The following is an 18467-nucleotide window of genomic DNA, read 5'->3' as shown; positions in this document are numbered from 1 at the left end:
GTAAACAACAATGGTGACAAACTGTCGGTCCTTCTGTTCTCTGTCCTTGTGCATAAGAAGCACCTCTGACTACGTCCCTGTGACATGATGCTGGTCCTCCCCAGAGGAGTGGCATGGCTGCCACTGGGCGCTTTGCTCCCGCTCAACCCCATGGACACACCGAGGACTGGCCAGGGGCTGAGCAGGGCTGTCAGGGCACCGGCTCCTCTCCTCCCTTCCCCCTGCAGTTATGGGGCAGTTCTGTCCGGCTAGAATGACCTCACGATTTCTCTCTTTTCTAATGAAATGCCGATGGCACTGTGTTCATAACAGTCTTCACGTCGTGCTTTCTCCTTAGTCCTTACTTGGAGCCTGTCTTCGTTTTTGTGGTTTGTGGGAAACATGGTCTGCTCTTGTGTTTCAGCACAGAGTCAGCTGCTGCCAGGATGTCCCACGCAGAGGCCCCGGGGCTGCCGCAGGGCCTACGGGGCGCTAAGTACCAGAGGCTCGGGTCCCGTGTCTGCTCCGTGCACTTGACGTGGGACACTTTTTAAAGCACCTCATTAAACAAAGTCGAGGTCACATAAATGCTCACCGGGAAGACCTCAAGGAGCCTGGGTGCTCACACAGGTAGCGTCTGGCTTCATTTCTATTGAAAAAAGCATGACACTGACCAGGAGGGCTCCTCTGACAGTCATTCATTTACTAAGAAACCAATCGGCACAAAGGATCGTTAGGTGCCCACTCGGTGCTAAGCTTGGGGGTGTATCCAGGAGCTCCTGTCTCTGCTCCTTTCCCAGGAGGCTAAAATCCACTCGCCCACAGCCCCCAGAGCCATGGGGGCACTGCCCATACCTCAGGTCCCGAGGCCAGGCTGGGCCCCCTCTGTGCTCTGTCTGAAACCCCCTCCTTTCTCGACACACTGCCCCCTGCTCCCCCGCTGACCGGCTGGTCTCCCAGGGGACGTTTCCTAGTAAATCACGTGCTCATGAATCCTTGCATTGCGTCTGCTTCTGGGAAACTCAGCCTAAGGCGGCTCGGCCGCGTCCGACAGGACAGAAAGTCAAGTAAACACACACACACATAAACAACGGCATATCAGCACTGCGACCTGGATGCTGGCGAGAAGGCAGCCAAGTGAAGGGGAGGAGAGAACACTCTGGGTCCAGAGTGGGCTGCAAAGCCGCCTGGGGGCTGGGAAACGGAGGGGGACCAGGAGGCTGGAGGTGGTGGGGACAGAGTGAGAGGCGAGGCGACGGGGGTGGGCGATTGCTCACGGGGCCCCTGCGTGTCTGCATTTTATTTAACTCAGTTTGGGTGATCTGCTACCTAACGATGTATCAAAGGGATCAAAGCAAAAGTACTAGAAGAGGAGACACAGTAATTGACTAGCTTACCAAAGGCTTGAAAATCTCCCTATTTTCTAGAAGAAACACGAGAGGAAAATCCCGTACAATCTACCATATTGAACCACGTCCAGATTTCACCCAGCCTGGGCCAGCAGAGCACGGGATGGTTTGCTGGAGAGACAGGTATCCTCTGGGATCTGACCTCAAGTTACAGCTGTCCCTCCACTGCATCCCTGACCCTCCACCACCAAGGCTCCCTGAAACACCACTGCTTTCTCTGCTAAACCCTTCCTGAATCTGCATTTTACAGTGTAGACCTCTCTGGGTAACGTCTTGTGTAGGGTTATGACTCCAAGCAACGTGTTCTGTTTCTCAATATACTTCTTTCCACTCTGAGGAATGTTCCCTGACTTCTCAAGTTCTACCTGTTTGATGATTACACAGACATCCCCCAGACCCCCTGGTGGTTCTCACCTTTCCAGACTTGTCCACACGGCACTACCGCAGGCTGGTGTACGTTTTGCTTCATACGACATGAAGACTTACAGGTGCCTCAGATGAACCGTGCAAAGGGAACATTTTCCCACTAACACTGCTCTCAACAGCACTGCTGTGTGGATTTCTTCTTTAACTGGACAAAGGCTGTTTTCCTAACTTGGCCTCGTGTTTCTCCGGTGACGGGGCTGTGGTGCGCAGCGTGGTTTTCATTATCCAGGAGGAAACAGCCTTCCTTCTGGGACCCTTGCCGACACCCAGGCCAGGCCAGGTGGGGCCATCCCGCTTCCTCCCACCTGTGAAGGGGGGCAGCACCCTCCCTGGAGACAAGCCCGACGGGAATCCTCAGCACTTTGCACGGTGAGACCTCTTTCTTGCCTCCTCCGTGTCTGTTTCCTCCAGTGAGTATCAGCACCGAGCACCCGCTGCCCGGGGCCACGAGGAGGGCGTGCAGGCTCTGCATCCGGAACGATGGAGTCTCCCTCACCTGCTAACGGTCTGAACGATCTGATGATTCTCGCACCAGCCAAATGCCTCTTGTTAACAAAAACCCTAGCTTAACCTCAGCCCACGAGTGCCAGCCACCTGCACTGCCTCCCCCGTGTTAGTTTCTTTTTGCATCTCAGAATTCACAATGCACCCAAACTACCTGTGTGTCAGTCCTGTGAGCTTTTCCTTCTGTTTTTAAGAAATGCCGTGAAATGGTTTGTTAGGGAAAAAATGGAAAATATTGGCAGTCATGAAGTTGGGCTCATCATGGATTTCTGTGGTTATGCTGCCATTGTTTCCCCAGCAGCGGGACGGACAGAAAGCTGAACAGACCATAATATGGGGGTGACACTTCCCACGATTCCCTTAAAAAGGACGTGGTCATCACCAATACTTTGAATTCAAAGGATGTGCTTCTTCTAACAAACTTGAAACTTTCTTATGACATAATGTCATTATGACATTATGATGTGGCAGGTGGGAGCTGAGGGGCCAAGGTTAAATGGCATCCCCTGGGCTCCAGGCCATGAAGAGCGTTTTCTGCACACCTGGAGGTCGCTGAACGCAGGAGTTAGCGGCAGGCCCGTGAGGAGACACGTTTCATGCACCGTCGAGCAAATTTGCCCCTCGGGGACTCCAAAGGATCCTCTTGGTACCGAGTTTTGTTCACGAGTATTGCTTGAAATAGGTGGACCTTTGGCTAAGCTTGGGGAAACTTTATTAAATCACAATTTGGTTTAGAACAAAATTTTACTGGTATTTGTTCAAAACTGAGTATGGAAGAGATTCACCAAAGTCACGGGCCCGCCTTTCACTGTTATTCAAACCACATTTACCGGGTTAGCACGTTCAGCTCACAGCTACCCGTAAATACGCAAAAGCTGATTTCATTACAGCAACTGTAGTCTTACAACGATGAAAGATTCCAGTTCCAGGTGGCCACAGCTACAGGGATGGCTCTCTCCCACTTGCAATTCTGAGCAGGGGCTCAGAAGCCACAGCTGAGAGATCAGTGTGAGCTTGAATGAGTAAAAAGGCTTTTATTTCCTTGGCATACAAATTTGGTTTGATGTCCCAGCCCTTCTGCTTATCGGAAAGTGTTTCAGGGAAATGTGACGAACGATCCCCTTGTGTTCTTATGACAGATGGATTTATTACCTCAGAGGTTCTCTCCTCATCAAACGGCTATAATTACAGGCTCCAGTGCCTTTTCCTGGCACGTGTGAGATGAGAACATAACGATATTGATTTTTATTGTGTAAGAAACATGCCGCAAGTCCCACATTGATATGAGAGTTTTCCTTGACATAGAAAATTAAACCGGTAAATAGCGCACTGCTGTTCCAATCATGCTTGTATTTCACACAATAGTTTTGAATTTGTCTTTGGAAATCGTAAGTATGTAGGATGCCCTCAAAATATTTATTTCGTAAAGGTAAATTTAATTTCCAGGTGAGAAGTTATTCCCACAGGCCTCTTTACAGAATGAGGTGCTTGAGGAGTGCTAGGTAAGATGTGACTATAGGAAATAAAACAGATTTCCTGTGCGAATGGTCCACGCATAGATCCAAAGAAACTGGAATATCTAAATACATTTCTTTATTTACAGACTGTCTCAAGGGAGGAAAATGAGTAATTTAATTTCCTAATGCTGTAAGTGGATATATGTCATATTATTTAAAGATAATTAATTCGATTAAAATTCTTAACCTAACCACCAGCCATCTGTGGGCATTTGAACATATTCTTGTCCACATCTAGTGCCTGTTGGGAAATGCATCTAGCGCTTCAAATAATATCCTGCAAAACTTCTGGTATAACAGAGACAGGAGGCAGGCCTGTCCCTGAGAAATGACTGAACAGAATTGTCCAAACAGCCTCGTCAGGGCCCTCTGCACTGACCCAGGGCCAACGATAAACTGAGGGGCATGTGCTTACGAACCACTGCTAAATTCTGAGTCAGAATAGTGTGAGTCTGGGGTGTTCCTGCTCTGGGCTGATCTAAATCCACCACCAGCTTGGCCATGAAGTATTTCTGCTAGGGTGGAGCTACCCTTGGAGGCCAGAAGCTTCACTGCTAGAAGGAGCTGAATTGACTGGGGAGCACAGGGTGGAAACTCCAGTCCCAGATACAAATTGGAAATCTTGCAGCTCTCCCAAACTATGGCTCTAGTCCTGGTTGGGCCAAGTGGCAGACAGCAGGATAACTCAAGAATTTAACAAGGAGCTCCTGGAAAGGAGAGGACCACAGCGGCCTGGGGATCTCTCCTCACATCCCAGGCTGATGTGAGGCTGTGCAAATGCATATTTGCCACCAAAAGGCAGTAAGAAGAAAAAGAGGAACAACAATAACGAAACCAAGAAACATGTAGAAAACAAAAATCAAAATGGCAGACATAAATCCAACCATATACAAAATTGCAGTTAATGCAAATAGATTAAATACTCCAATCAAAAGACAGAGATTGTAAGACAATTAAAAAAACAAGACCCACCTATGTGTTTTCTATAGAGACACACTATAAATTCCGAGACAAAAATAAACTCAAAGCAAAATGATGGAAAAAGATACCTCGTGCAAACGGTAATAATAAGGAAGCTGTGGCAGCTATACTGATGCCACACAAAATAGACCTGAAGACAACAAATGTTATTAGACACAGAGACTGGCATTTTATAATGATAAAATGGTCAATATTCCAGCAACATAGAACAATTATAAATGTACATGCACCAACCAATAGAGCCCAAAATACATGAGGCAAAAACTGACAAAACTGATGAAACGACCAGGAAGATAAGCAACAAAGACAGAAAACGTGAACAGCATGGCCAACTCAACTCAACAAACATTCATGGGTTCTTCACACAACGACAAATACAAGTTCCTTCACAAATGCACAAGGCACATTTCCCAGAACACACTGTACGTTAGGCCACACGTCACATCTCAATAAACTTAGAAGAGAAATTATACAAACTATGTTATTCAACCATATGAAATTAAGTAAGGAATAAATGATAGCAAAAGTGTGGGAAATCCCTGAAATTTGGGAATTAAACAACATTTTTATAAATAACCCATTAAGAAAATAAATAAATAAATAAACCCATTAAGAAAATAAATAAATAAACCCATTAAGAAAATAAATAAACCCATTAAGAAAATAAATAAATAAAAACCCATTAAGAAAATAAATAAATAATCACATATTAGAGGATATTTTGAACTAAATCGAAAATGAAAAAACATATCAAAATTTATAGCAGGCAGTTAAAACAGTGTTCGAAAGTTACAGCTTTAAATACATATATTACGAAGGAAGAAAAATCTCAAATCAATAACTTAGAAACTAGGTAAAGAAGAGCAAATTTAGCCCATAGGAAACGAGAGGAAAATATCATAAATATCTGAGTGAAAATCATTGAAATGGAAAACCGAGAAGCAAGGACAAACCAATAGAAACAGATATTTGAAAAGATCAAGGAAATGTATAAACCTTTGGCTAGACTGAGACTGATCAAGCAAGAAATGGAAATTCACCAAAATTAGGCATGAGAAGAGGAGGCATTGCCAACTATACAGAAAGTGAGAAGATTTAAAGGGAATATTATGGACAATGTTATGCTGACAAATTAGGTAACTTGGATAAAATGGGCAAATCCCTAGAATGACACAAATTACTAAAGCTGAGTCAAGAAGAAAGGAAAACCTAAAGATTTGCTTTAAAATCATAGAGAAATCAGGTCTGATCAGTAATCAAAAATCTTCCCACTGAGAAGAGCCCAGGCCCAGATGGCTTCACTGTGAACATGAATGAATACCTGAGAAGAAACAGTGCCAATGCTGGGTAGAGTCCTTCAGAGAGAAGAGGAGGAAACACTTCCCAACTCGTCCTATGAGGCCAGGGTCACCCTGACACCAAAGCCAGAAAAAGACAAGAAAAGAAAGCTGTAGTTGTCAAGGACCAAGACCCCTCACGGGCACAGAAATAAACATCCTTACCGAGTTGTTAGCACATTAAATCCAGCAATATTTAAAGAGGAGCAAACACCATGGCCGTGGGGGATTTATCCCCAAATGTAAGGATAGTTTAATATATGAAAATCAGTTAATATAATAGGTCACATAAATACAATAAAGGACAAAATTTCCCAGCATTTGCCATTTTTTATATTAAAAAAACTCCTGTTTAACCAAGTCTTGACAAAGGCTGCTCCCTGCACCCGATTAAGAGCCTCAAGGACTTGGTCCTTAATCTGAGTCTGAGCACTGACCCCGAACCAGGAGTGAGGTGAGGACCCCCAGTCACCACCTCTGTCACCAGCGCACGTGAGGGTCCAGCCCAGGTACAAGGCAAACAAACCAAACGAAACCTGGCCTCCCCGCCCCACCCCGGAGCAGCCTCTCACATCCTCATAGGACGCTAAGATCGTGGTTAAAACACTGCCTATTATTTTCTGAGTGATTTCAGTTTCCTCTGGGTGCACTCTTCTATTTTTGTTCTTCTGTTCTTTGTTCTTCACGCTTTGGGGTTTTCGTCAAATGTTTGCGAGTCCTCCCTGCTTCGTTCCTGTGTGTGAAAGAGGCCTCTGCAAGGTGCTACCCTGAGTGTGAAACCCTGTCTCTCCCAAAAGGTTTCCGGTTTTTCACGGGAGGGCAGACTCAGGGCTTGGACAGCCCAGGTGAGGGCTCAGACATGAGGAGGTGGCTGTGTCTGAAACAGCCGTTCAGGGACCATAGAGTATCGCCATCAGGACACAAGAGTCTGACACCAGGAGAGCCACCTGGGACCCCTCCAAGCTTCCACCTCTCATGTGCAGCATTAGGGACAGAGCCTGTCGCCCAGTGAGGCTGCCGGGATCAGACGGCAGGGTGAGCAGAGGGGCTGGCACAGGGAGATGCTCCACAAACACACGTCGCCTTCTGCTTCCTTCCCGTGTCACTATTTCCCAGTGACGACATCCCAGGTGCTTTCCAATGGATGCTGGAGGCTTGGCTTTGTCACAAAAGGGCGACGATCACCCTTTCAACATGCAATGAGGCCCCTCCAGCCCTGACCCGCACCCACTTCATTTCATAACTTTAAGCTCAAATTGTATATTTTGCAGAACTGCTTTATTACTTGTGCCTGAAATCTCTCTGCTTGAGTTTGTTTGTGTGAAAAGGAGACGTGATTTCCTGCGGTTGGGGCCCCGTGAGCTGTGGTTTTAGCTGCGGTCGGGTACCAGGAGGAGGCCCCGGACCGTGCACCCAGAGCGTCCTGAGGGCCCCCGAGGCGCCTGCCCGGTCACCCTCCATCCCCTCGCACCCCTGCAACTCCCCAGGCTGACTCTCCGCTGTGACGGGCTCCCACTCTCCTGGCAGCGCACGGCAAATGCCGTGGCCGAGGCCTCCGCACAAGATGCTTTCAATCAGCTGCAGATCCGCTCACGCCAGCACCACCGCTCCAGAGGCAAATGAAGCTGCAGGAGCTCCTACAGATGTGCGCCCAGTGAGCGGACCCGTCTGGACCAGGCCACCTCCACTCCAAGTGCTGGGCAAGTCCAGGCAGAGATGGGGGCAGAGGAAAGGCTCCGGTGACAAGGCCCTGCTCCTACCAGGGCAAAGCTCTCTGAAAACTGTGATTTCCAGGAAACAGAATCGATCTGCTGTAGACTGAGTGAAGCCATGGAACTCCCCAAGGAGTCAAAACCACATTTTCCCTTTTATCGGAAGTAGAGCTGCCTTCTGGGAAGAGCCCCACATCAACACGGACCATGTTTTTTTTATTTGAGTAACAATACGACCAGGACTGTTCTCATTCTGTTCAGTTCAATGATCTTAAAAAGTGATGCTTGCTCTGTGGGAGCTGCTGCAGTCCTGGCCCTGTGGTTGGCATGTTCCTATCCTGTCACCCTGAGCAGCCCCTCCCACACAGACTTTTGTCTTGGCCACGTGACTTGCTTTGGAAGATAAGATGTATAACGTGTGCTCCACGGCAGAGACTTGAAAAGCCCTGGCTCCCTGCTCACCCTGCTCTCTGCTCCCGGAATCCCCACCACGGCTGCCACATGATGAGAGGCATGTGGTCCTGTCACCTCTGTCACCCGGGCCAATAGCCCAGCCCACATTCTCAGGCTCAGGCCAGTGGGGGAACCCGGCAAGCCCAGCAGAGCAGCCTCCATCCAGCTGAGGCCCCTGCAGAACGCTGACCCCGAGAATCACGAGCTCACAGGGCTGTTAGAAGCTACTGATTTGGGGGATATTTGTTACGCAGCAAATGCTAATGCGTACATGCCCATTATTTTTTCATGGAATGGGAAAACAGAACACTTCCTACCTGTAGGATGTGACCAGAGAGAGGGGAGACCTGAAGCCCACATGAGTGATGAAGAAACAGCGTAGGCAGGGCTACCTCTACATTTTCAGTCTACTAAGTGTCCCCCACTTTTCACTGCTGGGGATGTTATGTGTTGGAGCTGATTTCTAAGAACTTGTGACAAAGCTGAAAATCCTGTGCCAGCCAGCCTGGCCAATGCGGGGCTTGGGACCCTCTGTGCACAGAGAGGCCCCGACCCTTCCTTCCTATCTCCTCCAGACAATGGCAGGTACCACTTCCTGAGCATCTGTTCACTTGTAATGCTGCCCTGATTCTCTCATCCTCTTCTATGACAGGCCCCTCGTCCTGCTCTGCAGCCAGAGCAGCTCTGACGATGCACCCCTACCTGAAACACCCCCATCCCCCCAGGATCCCCTACACACGAGCCTGCACGGCGGCACCCTGGAGCTGCAGACAGGCTGGGCTCCCAGTCTCGGCCCCACCCCTCCGTGGGGCTCCTCTTGACCCTATTACTGTCCCTCCTGTCTCCAAGCCTCTGGGTTTGTGTCCCCACCTAAAATCCAGTCTCCCCGAGACGGCAGTGAGGTCCTCAGGGACAGGACCCCACGTCCCCTTGGTCCTGCCTTCCCGGTCCCACCAGGTCTAACCCCTCGCTGTCCCCGCAGATCTAGGTTGGACACCTCTGTGTGTCATCTGCTCACGACGTCCCTTTGAATCTCACCCCCTACCCCGATGAAGCTTCTTGCCGGAGGGTCTCTCTCTCCCCGGCCAGGTACAACCGGGCGCCTCCTCTGCAGCCACAACTGAGCCCCACGCTGAGCTTGGGGGTCAGCCTCTCCTTCGGAGGCTCTCGGAGCGGCAGGTTTCCATCACCATATAACTCCCGCGTTTCGCTGAAATTGCATCTTTGTATGTCTGCTTCCTAAACTCCACGCAGCACTTACACTTTGGCTTTAGGCAAAACCCCAGACCTTGGTAAAGGTGGACGCTCAACAGAGGCTCCTGAATGGCAGCTAAAGCACTCGCCCAACTTTCTCAAATTTCAGCATGGCCCAAGCTCACCCCCGCTCTGCCCCTTGACGGGGTCCCCCGGGTGTGTTGGTCTTCCCGACGGCCTCCGACAGCTGCCCTCCGCTCCACTCCCTGTCAGCTGGGTTCGGGGCTGTGTTCACAGGGTTTGCTACAAAAGCACATTTTGTTTTCCGTTTCTGAATATCTGTTTGGACTAAAACCACCTGTCCAGCTGCTTCTCGTTCTCGTTTTACCTCCGGTCCTGACGCCCCTGGTCTCCTGGGCCCATCAGGTCCCTGTGACCTCACTGACCTTCTCCCCAGTCTGGGCCCCCGCGGTGGGGCTGTCTACTCGACACCCTCCCTTGCTCTCTCCTGCCTCTCCCAGCTTGCAGGCAGGAAGCAACGAGCTTGCTCTGCCCTGAGCCTCCCCTGCTGACGGCCGGCCGTCACGGGGAAGGTCACAGCGCTCGGACCTGACCATACCTGCACACAGACCCCCACCCCCACCCTCAACGCTGGCTGTCTCTTCTAGGATGGTCGCTTCCCTGAGTCACCGCCCTGAGGGTCTTCACCCTCCCCCAGCTCCATGACCCTCCCCCATGTGGGCCCTCATCCCATCCTCTTCCACCTAGAGCACTTGGACTTGGTAACCTTCTCAGACAAGCCTTGTGTGGACTGCTTGAGAAAGATCAGACTTCTGCCTGGATGCCAACTCCCGCCTCCCCAGCCCCCCGGCATCCTCTGCCCTGGACGTTTCCCTCCACCCACAAGAAGTTCTCACCTATCAAAGTAGGAAACCAACTTCCTTTCCCTCTGACCACACGCTTCCTCCTAAAGGTCTCTCCCTCCCAACTGACAGAAACCGGCCCTTCTCTCCCTGCCATGCATGTCCTGGAGGAACCCCCTCTAGCCTCACAGCAGCAAAATGACTGCCCCCCGGCTTGGGCGCTGGCCTCCTGGGCTCAGACCGCTGCAGCCTCACCCTCGCCCTCCATGGGGGCGGCTGTGCATCACACCCCAGCCAACACGCACATTTCTGGACGTGTGATCTGACGTCGGTGCCTGCCCTACGGGAGACGGGACCCTGCAATAATTCAGCTCGTCTGCCCCTTATGCTATCAATTTCAACTGTTTCTTCCAGCAGGTTTCAGCTCTTTCAATGATCCTTAGTAGACGCTCTGGAATGTCAAATTAAGGAAACCACACGTAGCAGCAAAAACATCCCAAATTGTCCCCACACGTGTACTTCCAGCCTTGTGTGGCCCTAGGACCATGAGCCCCCCTCCCCTACTCGCTTTTGCCAGTGACCGGTCTCCCCTGTGGGCGGGGTGTCAGCAGAGCCCCACCCCCTGCCAGCACTGGTCAACCATTATATCCATCTTAGCCCTGTCCTGACGGCTGTGACCTTGTGCCCTCTCTGACCAGAATCTCTGCTGAAGCCCCCCGGGTCCTGGTCCTCAGCTCTTTCTCCGTCCCCGCATCTTCCACAAATGTTCTGAGTGAAGGGCACCCAGAAGACTTCGGTTTCCCTGCACTTGCGCACACTGGCTTCACGCCCCGACTTCTGCCTGGCACTCGTATCCCGCCGGAAGCCCACACCCTGCTCCCGAAGGCCCATGACAGACACGCGCTCTGACCTCCAGCTCCTGGAACCCCTCCTCCTCCACGTCGTAGGAGAGCGTGTGGATCTTGATGTCTTCGGGCGAGAGGTCGAGGAACTTGCCGTCGGGGTACTCCAGGCTCTCCTTGGCAGGCGACCGGTCCTCGATGAAGGTGGTCTCACAGCAGTCGGCCGCCACGCTGTCCCCCCAGGGGTGCAGCACACCCTCCGAGTAGAGGATGATGTTGGGCCGGTAGAGGGACTCCACCGACTGCTGGAGGGTGTTGGGGTCCAGCAGCTGCTGGACCGGCTTGTTCCTGCTGCCGTCCGGGGTGGCCGGCGCCGCGTTGCCCACCATCCGGCAGCTCTGGTACTGGGGCGCCGGGTACACGGACACCAGGCCATCCCTGCTCTCAGACACGAGGCTTCTGGTGTTGATCAGGCCATTCCTCTTGCCGGCCTCGCCGAGCTTGCCGCGCACCAGCCCGCTCTTCTGCTCCACGACTCCAGCCATGGCGCTGTCCTCCCGGCCGGGCGTCGGGCTGGCGGGCTGGACTTGAGGGTCACGCTTGCCTCACGGGGCCCATTTCTCCTGGAGGAGGAAGAAACAGAGATGAGACAAGAAAATCACGCCTGAAGAGCTGCTCATCAGCCAGACCCTGGCTGTCTCAGGGTTTCCCGGTCGCCAGGGTGCACAGCCGCTGGTCCGAGCCCACCTGCTCTGCCGAGTTAGACAGGCTCCATGGGGGCAGCGGCCAGAGGGAGCCAGAGGTGGACTCCTTGCATCTGTACTCTAGTCTCTGCTCCAAATGAAGGCGACTCTGCAGGAATTGGAACCACTGCCGCTCTAGAGAAACTCATGATTTCAACCGACCTGCTGAAACCCACAGGCACGCCTACCCTCACCAGCCTGGACCACAGGGGAAGTGGGGCAGTTCGACCAACTCTCCCAGGCCCACGGCTCCTCGTCCCAGCAGAAAACTCACACCAAAGAAGAGACGGCTGACTTACAAAGATCTTGTGACTTAGTACTAATGGAACAAAGAAATAAAGCAACTATTTTAGTTTTTGAACTTTTCAAACAGATTTCCAACAAACAACCAACCTACGACCTCTTGTGAATAAAATTTTGACTAGAGGGACATTAAAGTTTTATATTCTAATAAATTCAAGGATTTTTTTTGCGGTACGTGGGCCTCTCACTTTTGTGGCCTCTCCCGTTGCGGAGCACAGGCTCCGGACGCGCAGGCTCAGCGGCCATGGCTCACGGGCCCAGCTGCTCCGTGGCACGTGGGATCCTCCCGGACCGGGGCACGAACCCGCGTCCCCTGCATCGGCAGGCGGACTCTCAACCACTGCGCCACCAGGGAAGCCCTCAAGGATTTTTTTGAGTAATATATTTTTATCTTTATCATCTTTATTCAGGGTTTTTGTTGGTCTAGTATATCTTAAATATTGATCTATTTTATTTAAAAAAATTTTTCTGAAGAACTAAGTTGCTTTCGCATATAACTTACAATAAAATACCTCTGTGTGATAAAAACAAAAAACAAAAAAAACGCCCCACACAGATTTAGAAGTGACAGGAAGACCTACATGTTAGTGCTGTACAGGGACTAAGTTCCCCGGCTGAAGAAATCTCACACACACATTCTAGTATGTTCTTTCCTTGTGTTAGAATTATCTCAACGCTCACACTTGCCACTGGCCTTCAGCAGGGTCCCAGGAAGCAGACTGGAAATTTCCTTGCCTCAGTGGTGCTCGGCTTAGAGAAACAGCTGGGATACAATTAAGAAGTCTTCTAAACTGTTTCTCCCTAGATCATGCTCCTTTCTAGGGTTTCAAAAGTTAAAAAAGAAAAGAAGATACCCAAGCCTAAGATTTTGGGAGACAGCTTTTCCTCTTTGCAAATTAATAACTGTTATGTAGGAAAACATTCCCTCTTGGGGCTTTCAGGTGCTCCGGCTTTCTATGAGATTTAAGAATTTTCTTACATCATAACTGCTGGGTTTGGTGGTAGCTACAGGTATCCAAATTTTCAGACTGAGCAGAGGAGGAGAGAGCGAAGACACCCTTGCGACTAACTGGAAAAGAGCAGTTTAACTGAGTCGACAGATGACCAGTCGAGGGCAGTATATGCACTGGGAGGTGTGGGTGTCACCATTGTGACACTGTGTCACATGTCCTAGAGCAGGACACAGTATGGGCTCTGCTGCTGTGGCTCTAAGAAGCCCTCGGCCCTGGGGCCCAGTCACAATCCGAGAGCTAAAACCACCGCTTCTGAGCACCTGCGAAGCATGTCCTGTGTGTGCGCATCACCTCCGCACCCAGTCACCTTCCAAGCTCATCCAGGCGTTTCTGGTGCAAACATCCAGCTTCTCTGATCTTCATCCTTCCACAGCGAAGGGGCTGGGCCCCTCATGCAGGGCTGGATGTACCAACAAGACCAGAATAACCTTCTTGAAACTCAGTTAGGCTTCTCAGACTCAGCTCCTGCCTGGATCCGAAGTGAGTATCTCACAAAAAGACATTTGGTTACATTTATTCAAATTCCTCCTCCTGGACGGAGTCTCCTGTTGCAGTTCAGCCAGAGTGACCTGCCCTTTTCTGGTGTGTTCCCGGCAGCCGGGCTCTGGTTTCTCCTCTACCTCCTTGTGCGTCCTTCTCTGCCAGCGTGACAGCTACTCACGTCACCTCCTCCTCTGCCCCTGCCCTGCCCAGAGCCTGAGACCAAAGAACCACGGCTCCTTCACCCCTCTGGTCCTGGTATGCAGCAGGTGCCCAATGCACAGTCTCAACGGTTATGGGATTGGGATAACGCTACGTGGGGATCTCCTTGAGCTGCACCAGCCTCAAAGTGGGTCGAAATCATGGCGCTTTGAGGCAGGCGCAGCTTAAGTCTCCACCTAGAGGCGGCTGGGAACTTGCACCATTAGCACCACCTGGGATTCTGTCGGGGAGGCACGGTCTCGACCACCTGGAGCTACCGAGTCAGAATCCGCATTAACACGACCACAAGGGTTATTTTGCACCTTGAAGGGAGGGGCCCTGCTCTGTAGTGAATAGTGTGGGTTCTGGCTGTTGGCTCCATATTACAGCTATTTCCTATCCTTCTTCTTAGTATTTAAACAAACACATCCAACAGTTTACATTCTTCATCTTTTGGTTGTTTTTGGCCGCGCTGCATAGCTTGTGGGATCTTAATCCCCACCAGGGATTGGACTTGTGCCCTCGGCAGTGAAAGCGCGGAGTCCTAACCACTCGACCGCCAGGGAATTCCCCAGCAACTTACATTCTTAAAGACCTTTTTTTTCTTCTTGGAGTGAATTTTTCCAACGTTGAGTATGATAAATTATGATTACATCTGAGGTAAAGGGGCTGGAATGAGTGGAATTTTATTTTTGTCACTTCAGCCTCCTTCTATACTATTTCTTCTAACACAGACTGGCTTGTCATTGTCTCTAACCCCTAATTCCTATTCGCTCATTTCCTCTGTGTTTACTTCCACGCACTCCTCCCCGACTATAGCCATTCCCGAACCCGAGTTTAGCGGCTCTGAGATAAAACGTCCCGTGCCAGAGCCTGGGGTCTCCTCCAGCATCCTCACGACACTTACTGGGGTCTTACCCATGATGGTGCCGTTCCTCCAAGGCTCTTTGTAACAGACGTAAAATTATGTAATATAATCGGTTATATTATATAAGAAATGATACTTCATTTTTTTCTCAGTCCATGATATTCAGAACCAGCAGCTGCAAAGAGGAAACCCTTTGACTGGATCCTTTATTTCTGCTTGAACAGCCTCCGCTCTGTCGAGGATGCTGCCTGCCTTCTGTGAGCAGAGATCTTCCTGGGCTGCATCAAGCGCTCCCGATTTTGTCCTCCGGGTGAGGCCCTGCAGTCTGCTTTTACGAGTCTAGCAGAGGAAGCTGGTCATTCGCGCTACAGCTGCTGCATTACTGATGCTGGTGGTCGGGGGAGGGGAGAGGATGAACAGGGGTCTCCTGGTGCCTAAGGTTCATCCCCTTTCTCCTCCTTCCCTCGTTCTCTCTCTCAGAACCACAGCTCAGAGAGCCCTCCCACCCACGGGTTTGGGTGAACACCAGGCAGGTAAGGAAACTGAGGGGGGTTGTGAAAGAAAACAGACAGAAAGCAGACAGGCAACAGCTGTACAAATTCTGCGTTGTACAGAAACACACTTTTCTTTACTTTGAGGCTGTCAGGATATAAGAGGACGAAACTAAGAGTCAGGAAACCAGGGATTTACCCTCAGTTTTGCTACTTCCTATGATCTTTAGCAAGTTGCTTGTGGAAGAGGAATTACTGATGACGCAGTTGAGCGAGAAAAGCTTTAAGGTCCCTTCGGCTCTATGACTTGTACCTCATGGCCCATGAGCCTTGGGGTTTTATGGGGTCAGATGGAGCTTTTCCACAAGGTGGTGAAAAACCTCACACTGACCACAACAGCCTAGGCTTCCGTTTAATAATATGTATATTTGTCAACTGCTTACTGTTGCGAGGCACTGTTAGGTGATGGCTGAAGACAGAAAGATGACTTCCCGATATTAAAAGCTGAATCAGCGAACAACAATTACATAAACCAGTGTAACAGTAGTTACACAACGAACCTGTCGGAAAGTCACATCAACATGAAACTGAAATCTAATGTTTCAGAATGAGCTACAAGGAACGGAGAGAATGGTAGACATCGTGAAGAGCAACATAAATCAGGATTGGGAAAATAATCAGAAGCAACAGAATTCGAGACTAGAAATAGATGTGAAAAGAACCCAGGAAAGAATTAGAAATAAAAGAGAAAGTAATTTCAGAAATCAAGGCTAAGCCAGAAGGGACACAGGAGCGAATAAACACAGTGGATCATCCCTTAAAAGAAACAGAACATGGAAAACAAAAATGTTTTAAATTAAAAAAACATGAATACTTCAATTTATATGAAATTCTAGCAGACTGTTTGTTGTGGAAGCAATCAAAACATTGTTTGAATCAGGGTTGGAAGGACGATTTCGTGCAAAGGGCACAGGGCAGTATCTCAGTCGATGCAATGACTCAGTATCCTGGTAGGGCAGGGGTTATGGTGGATGTTTGCATTTGCCAGAGCTAATCAAACTGTAACACCAAAGACGTGCATTTCACTGTGTGCATTTAAAGTGCTGAAACTATTGTGAAACAAAGCAATAAATGCAGAATAAAGGCAAAGAAAGTACAATATGCATATACAAGGAAACCTCGGAGAAGAAAATAAACAATGGAAAACAGCAAACACTAAAACTACGATTTAAGAAAATGTTCCCGAAGTGAATGTTGAACGGTTCAGTCAGCACCCAGAGAAACAGACCAAGAATGACTAATCCCAACGTAAGTTACAGGCAATCTACTAAATGTTAAAGAGAAACAAACAAACATAACACCTTTGGTTATCCAGGAAAAAAAAAAAAACCTGGGTCACTCAAAAGGATAAGAAAATCAGATTGTCATCAGGCTGGCCCACAAAATGCTTTAGAACAGAAGCCAATGGAGTAACACACTGAAGATGCAGCGGCAGGGAGACTTGAGTCAAAGGTTTTACATTGACTCAAACTGACCCCGGGCTTAAAGCCTGTGGGTGAGCGGACGGGAGGAGTGTGGGTCCCACGAGGCCTTCCTGTGGAATCCAGATGCTACGAGCCACGATGAACGACCAGAGGGGCGGGCGTGAGGGCTGGCAGGGGTCAGGGGCTACAAGCAGGACAAAGACGACAGGCTCTACACGCCTCTCGTGGGAACATGTACCGTCACCCATGAAGCCTTCTTACCAAACAAACACAGCACAACACAACACAGCAAAACACAACACAACCTTATTTCATCAAATCTCTACATCTAACCACCAATTAGGAAATTCAGACAACAGAAGGACAGGTCAAATGACATCATGGGTGTATGAAACCAGCAAAATGCGGAATGTGGACAACTCTACAGGAAAAATAACCCAGGAATTGTAAGGATTATCAAACAGAGAGAGAGAGAAAGAGTCTGTGGATTAAAGAGACTTAGAAGACATAGCACCTAATTGCATGTATTAATTTAATTTGGATCTGATTCAATTTTTTGTATGTATATATATGTACCTGTATATATACACTCGTGCCCATGTATGTACACACAAACACATGCATATACTTACACATACATATTCATATTAAATGACTCTACATTTATACACACATTTATATATGTTTATGTATTGAGACATTGGAGAAATGAGTACACTGGCTGGAGCTTTGTAATTTTTTTAGGTATTGTTAATTTTTGGAAGGTGTATGATGAAGATTAAAAAAGAGCTACCTACTTTTAGAGATTCATACTAAAGTATTCACAGATGAAACAAATGATTCAATATCTGGGATTTGTTTAAACATCATCTGGGAAGGGAAGAGCTGGGCAGGGTACAGGGAACACAAGGTCGGCTCTGGGTTGATAATCAGTGAAGCTGGATGATGGGTAGATGGGGTCCATTATCCAATTCTCTCTACTTTCATGTACGTTTGAAATTTTCTGTAACGAAGAGTTAAAAAAAATCAACAGATGAAGATATGTAAGAAAGATGTTCCAGGTAGAGGAAACAGCATGAAACAAAAGCCAAGAGGCAGGGACGCCTAGCAGAGGGGCCAGGGGTCAAGTGGGAGGAGGGCAGGGGCCTCGACTGGAGGGTCTTGAATGTCATCTGCACATAAAACATTTACTGTGATAAACTCTGGGCGTCGTTGAAGATCAGCTCCTGAGTGGATGTGGTATCACGGAGGCTGCTCGGGCAGCGGGGTCTGTGGGCAGCACGGGGAGTGGGCGCAGGGGACAATGGGGGCATGGCTGTGATGCCGCGGGCACCCCTCTCAGCTCAGCTGCTCTAGGGCAGCCAGAGGCCAATGACTGCAGGGACCTCAGGATGGCACGATCCAGGAGAGCGTGGTTGCGATTTTGTCTCTGACAAATGGGTTGTAAAGAGGCTATTTGAGTAGCCCGGGCAGTGGCCAGGGGATTCCACAGCCGGCAGCCCCTGTGCTGCTGCCACCGGACAAGAGGGCTTCCTGGGGGACACAGGCGCCTGGAGAGCCTGCGGGGACGCCCGGGAGACACACGGTCCTTCCCGGGTAACTGACGCGTCCGTCCCCTCACTCACTCACCCTTCCAGGCTGTGGGTGGTACCCAGTGTCCGCAAGGC

General features: G+C 49.6%; 1 protein-coding gene across 2 annotated transcripts in view; it reads right to left on the bottom strand.

Annotated features, from left to right (window-relative positions):
* The window catches only part of SYNDIG1 (synapse differentiation inducing 1), a gene marked incomplete at both ends in the record, with an annotated part of 56109 nt that extends 44347 nt beyond the window's left edge, over positions 1-11762 (bottom strand). For both annotated transcript variants that reach the window (XM_082858057.1, XM_082858058.1), the window contains one exon: positions 11286-11762. In XM_082858057.1, the coding sequence (XP_082714183.1) occupies positions 11286-11762 (477 nt within the window). The remainder of the gene's footprint in view (positions 1-11285) is intronic.
* Between the last annotated feature and the right edge of the window lie 6705 nt (positions 11763-18467).

This window comes from Leucopleurus acutus (genome assembly GCF_964270905.1).
Source record: "Leucopleurus acutus genome assembly, chromosome: 16".
NCBI classification, from domain to species: domain Eukaryota; kingdom Metazoa; phylum Chordata; class Mammalia; order Artiodactyla; family Delphinidae; genus Leucopleurus; species Leucopleurus acutus.
Note: the sequence above shows the minus strand (reverse complement) of the source record. Positions and strands in the feature narration are given on the sequence as shown.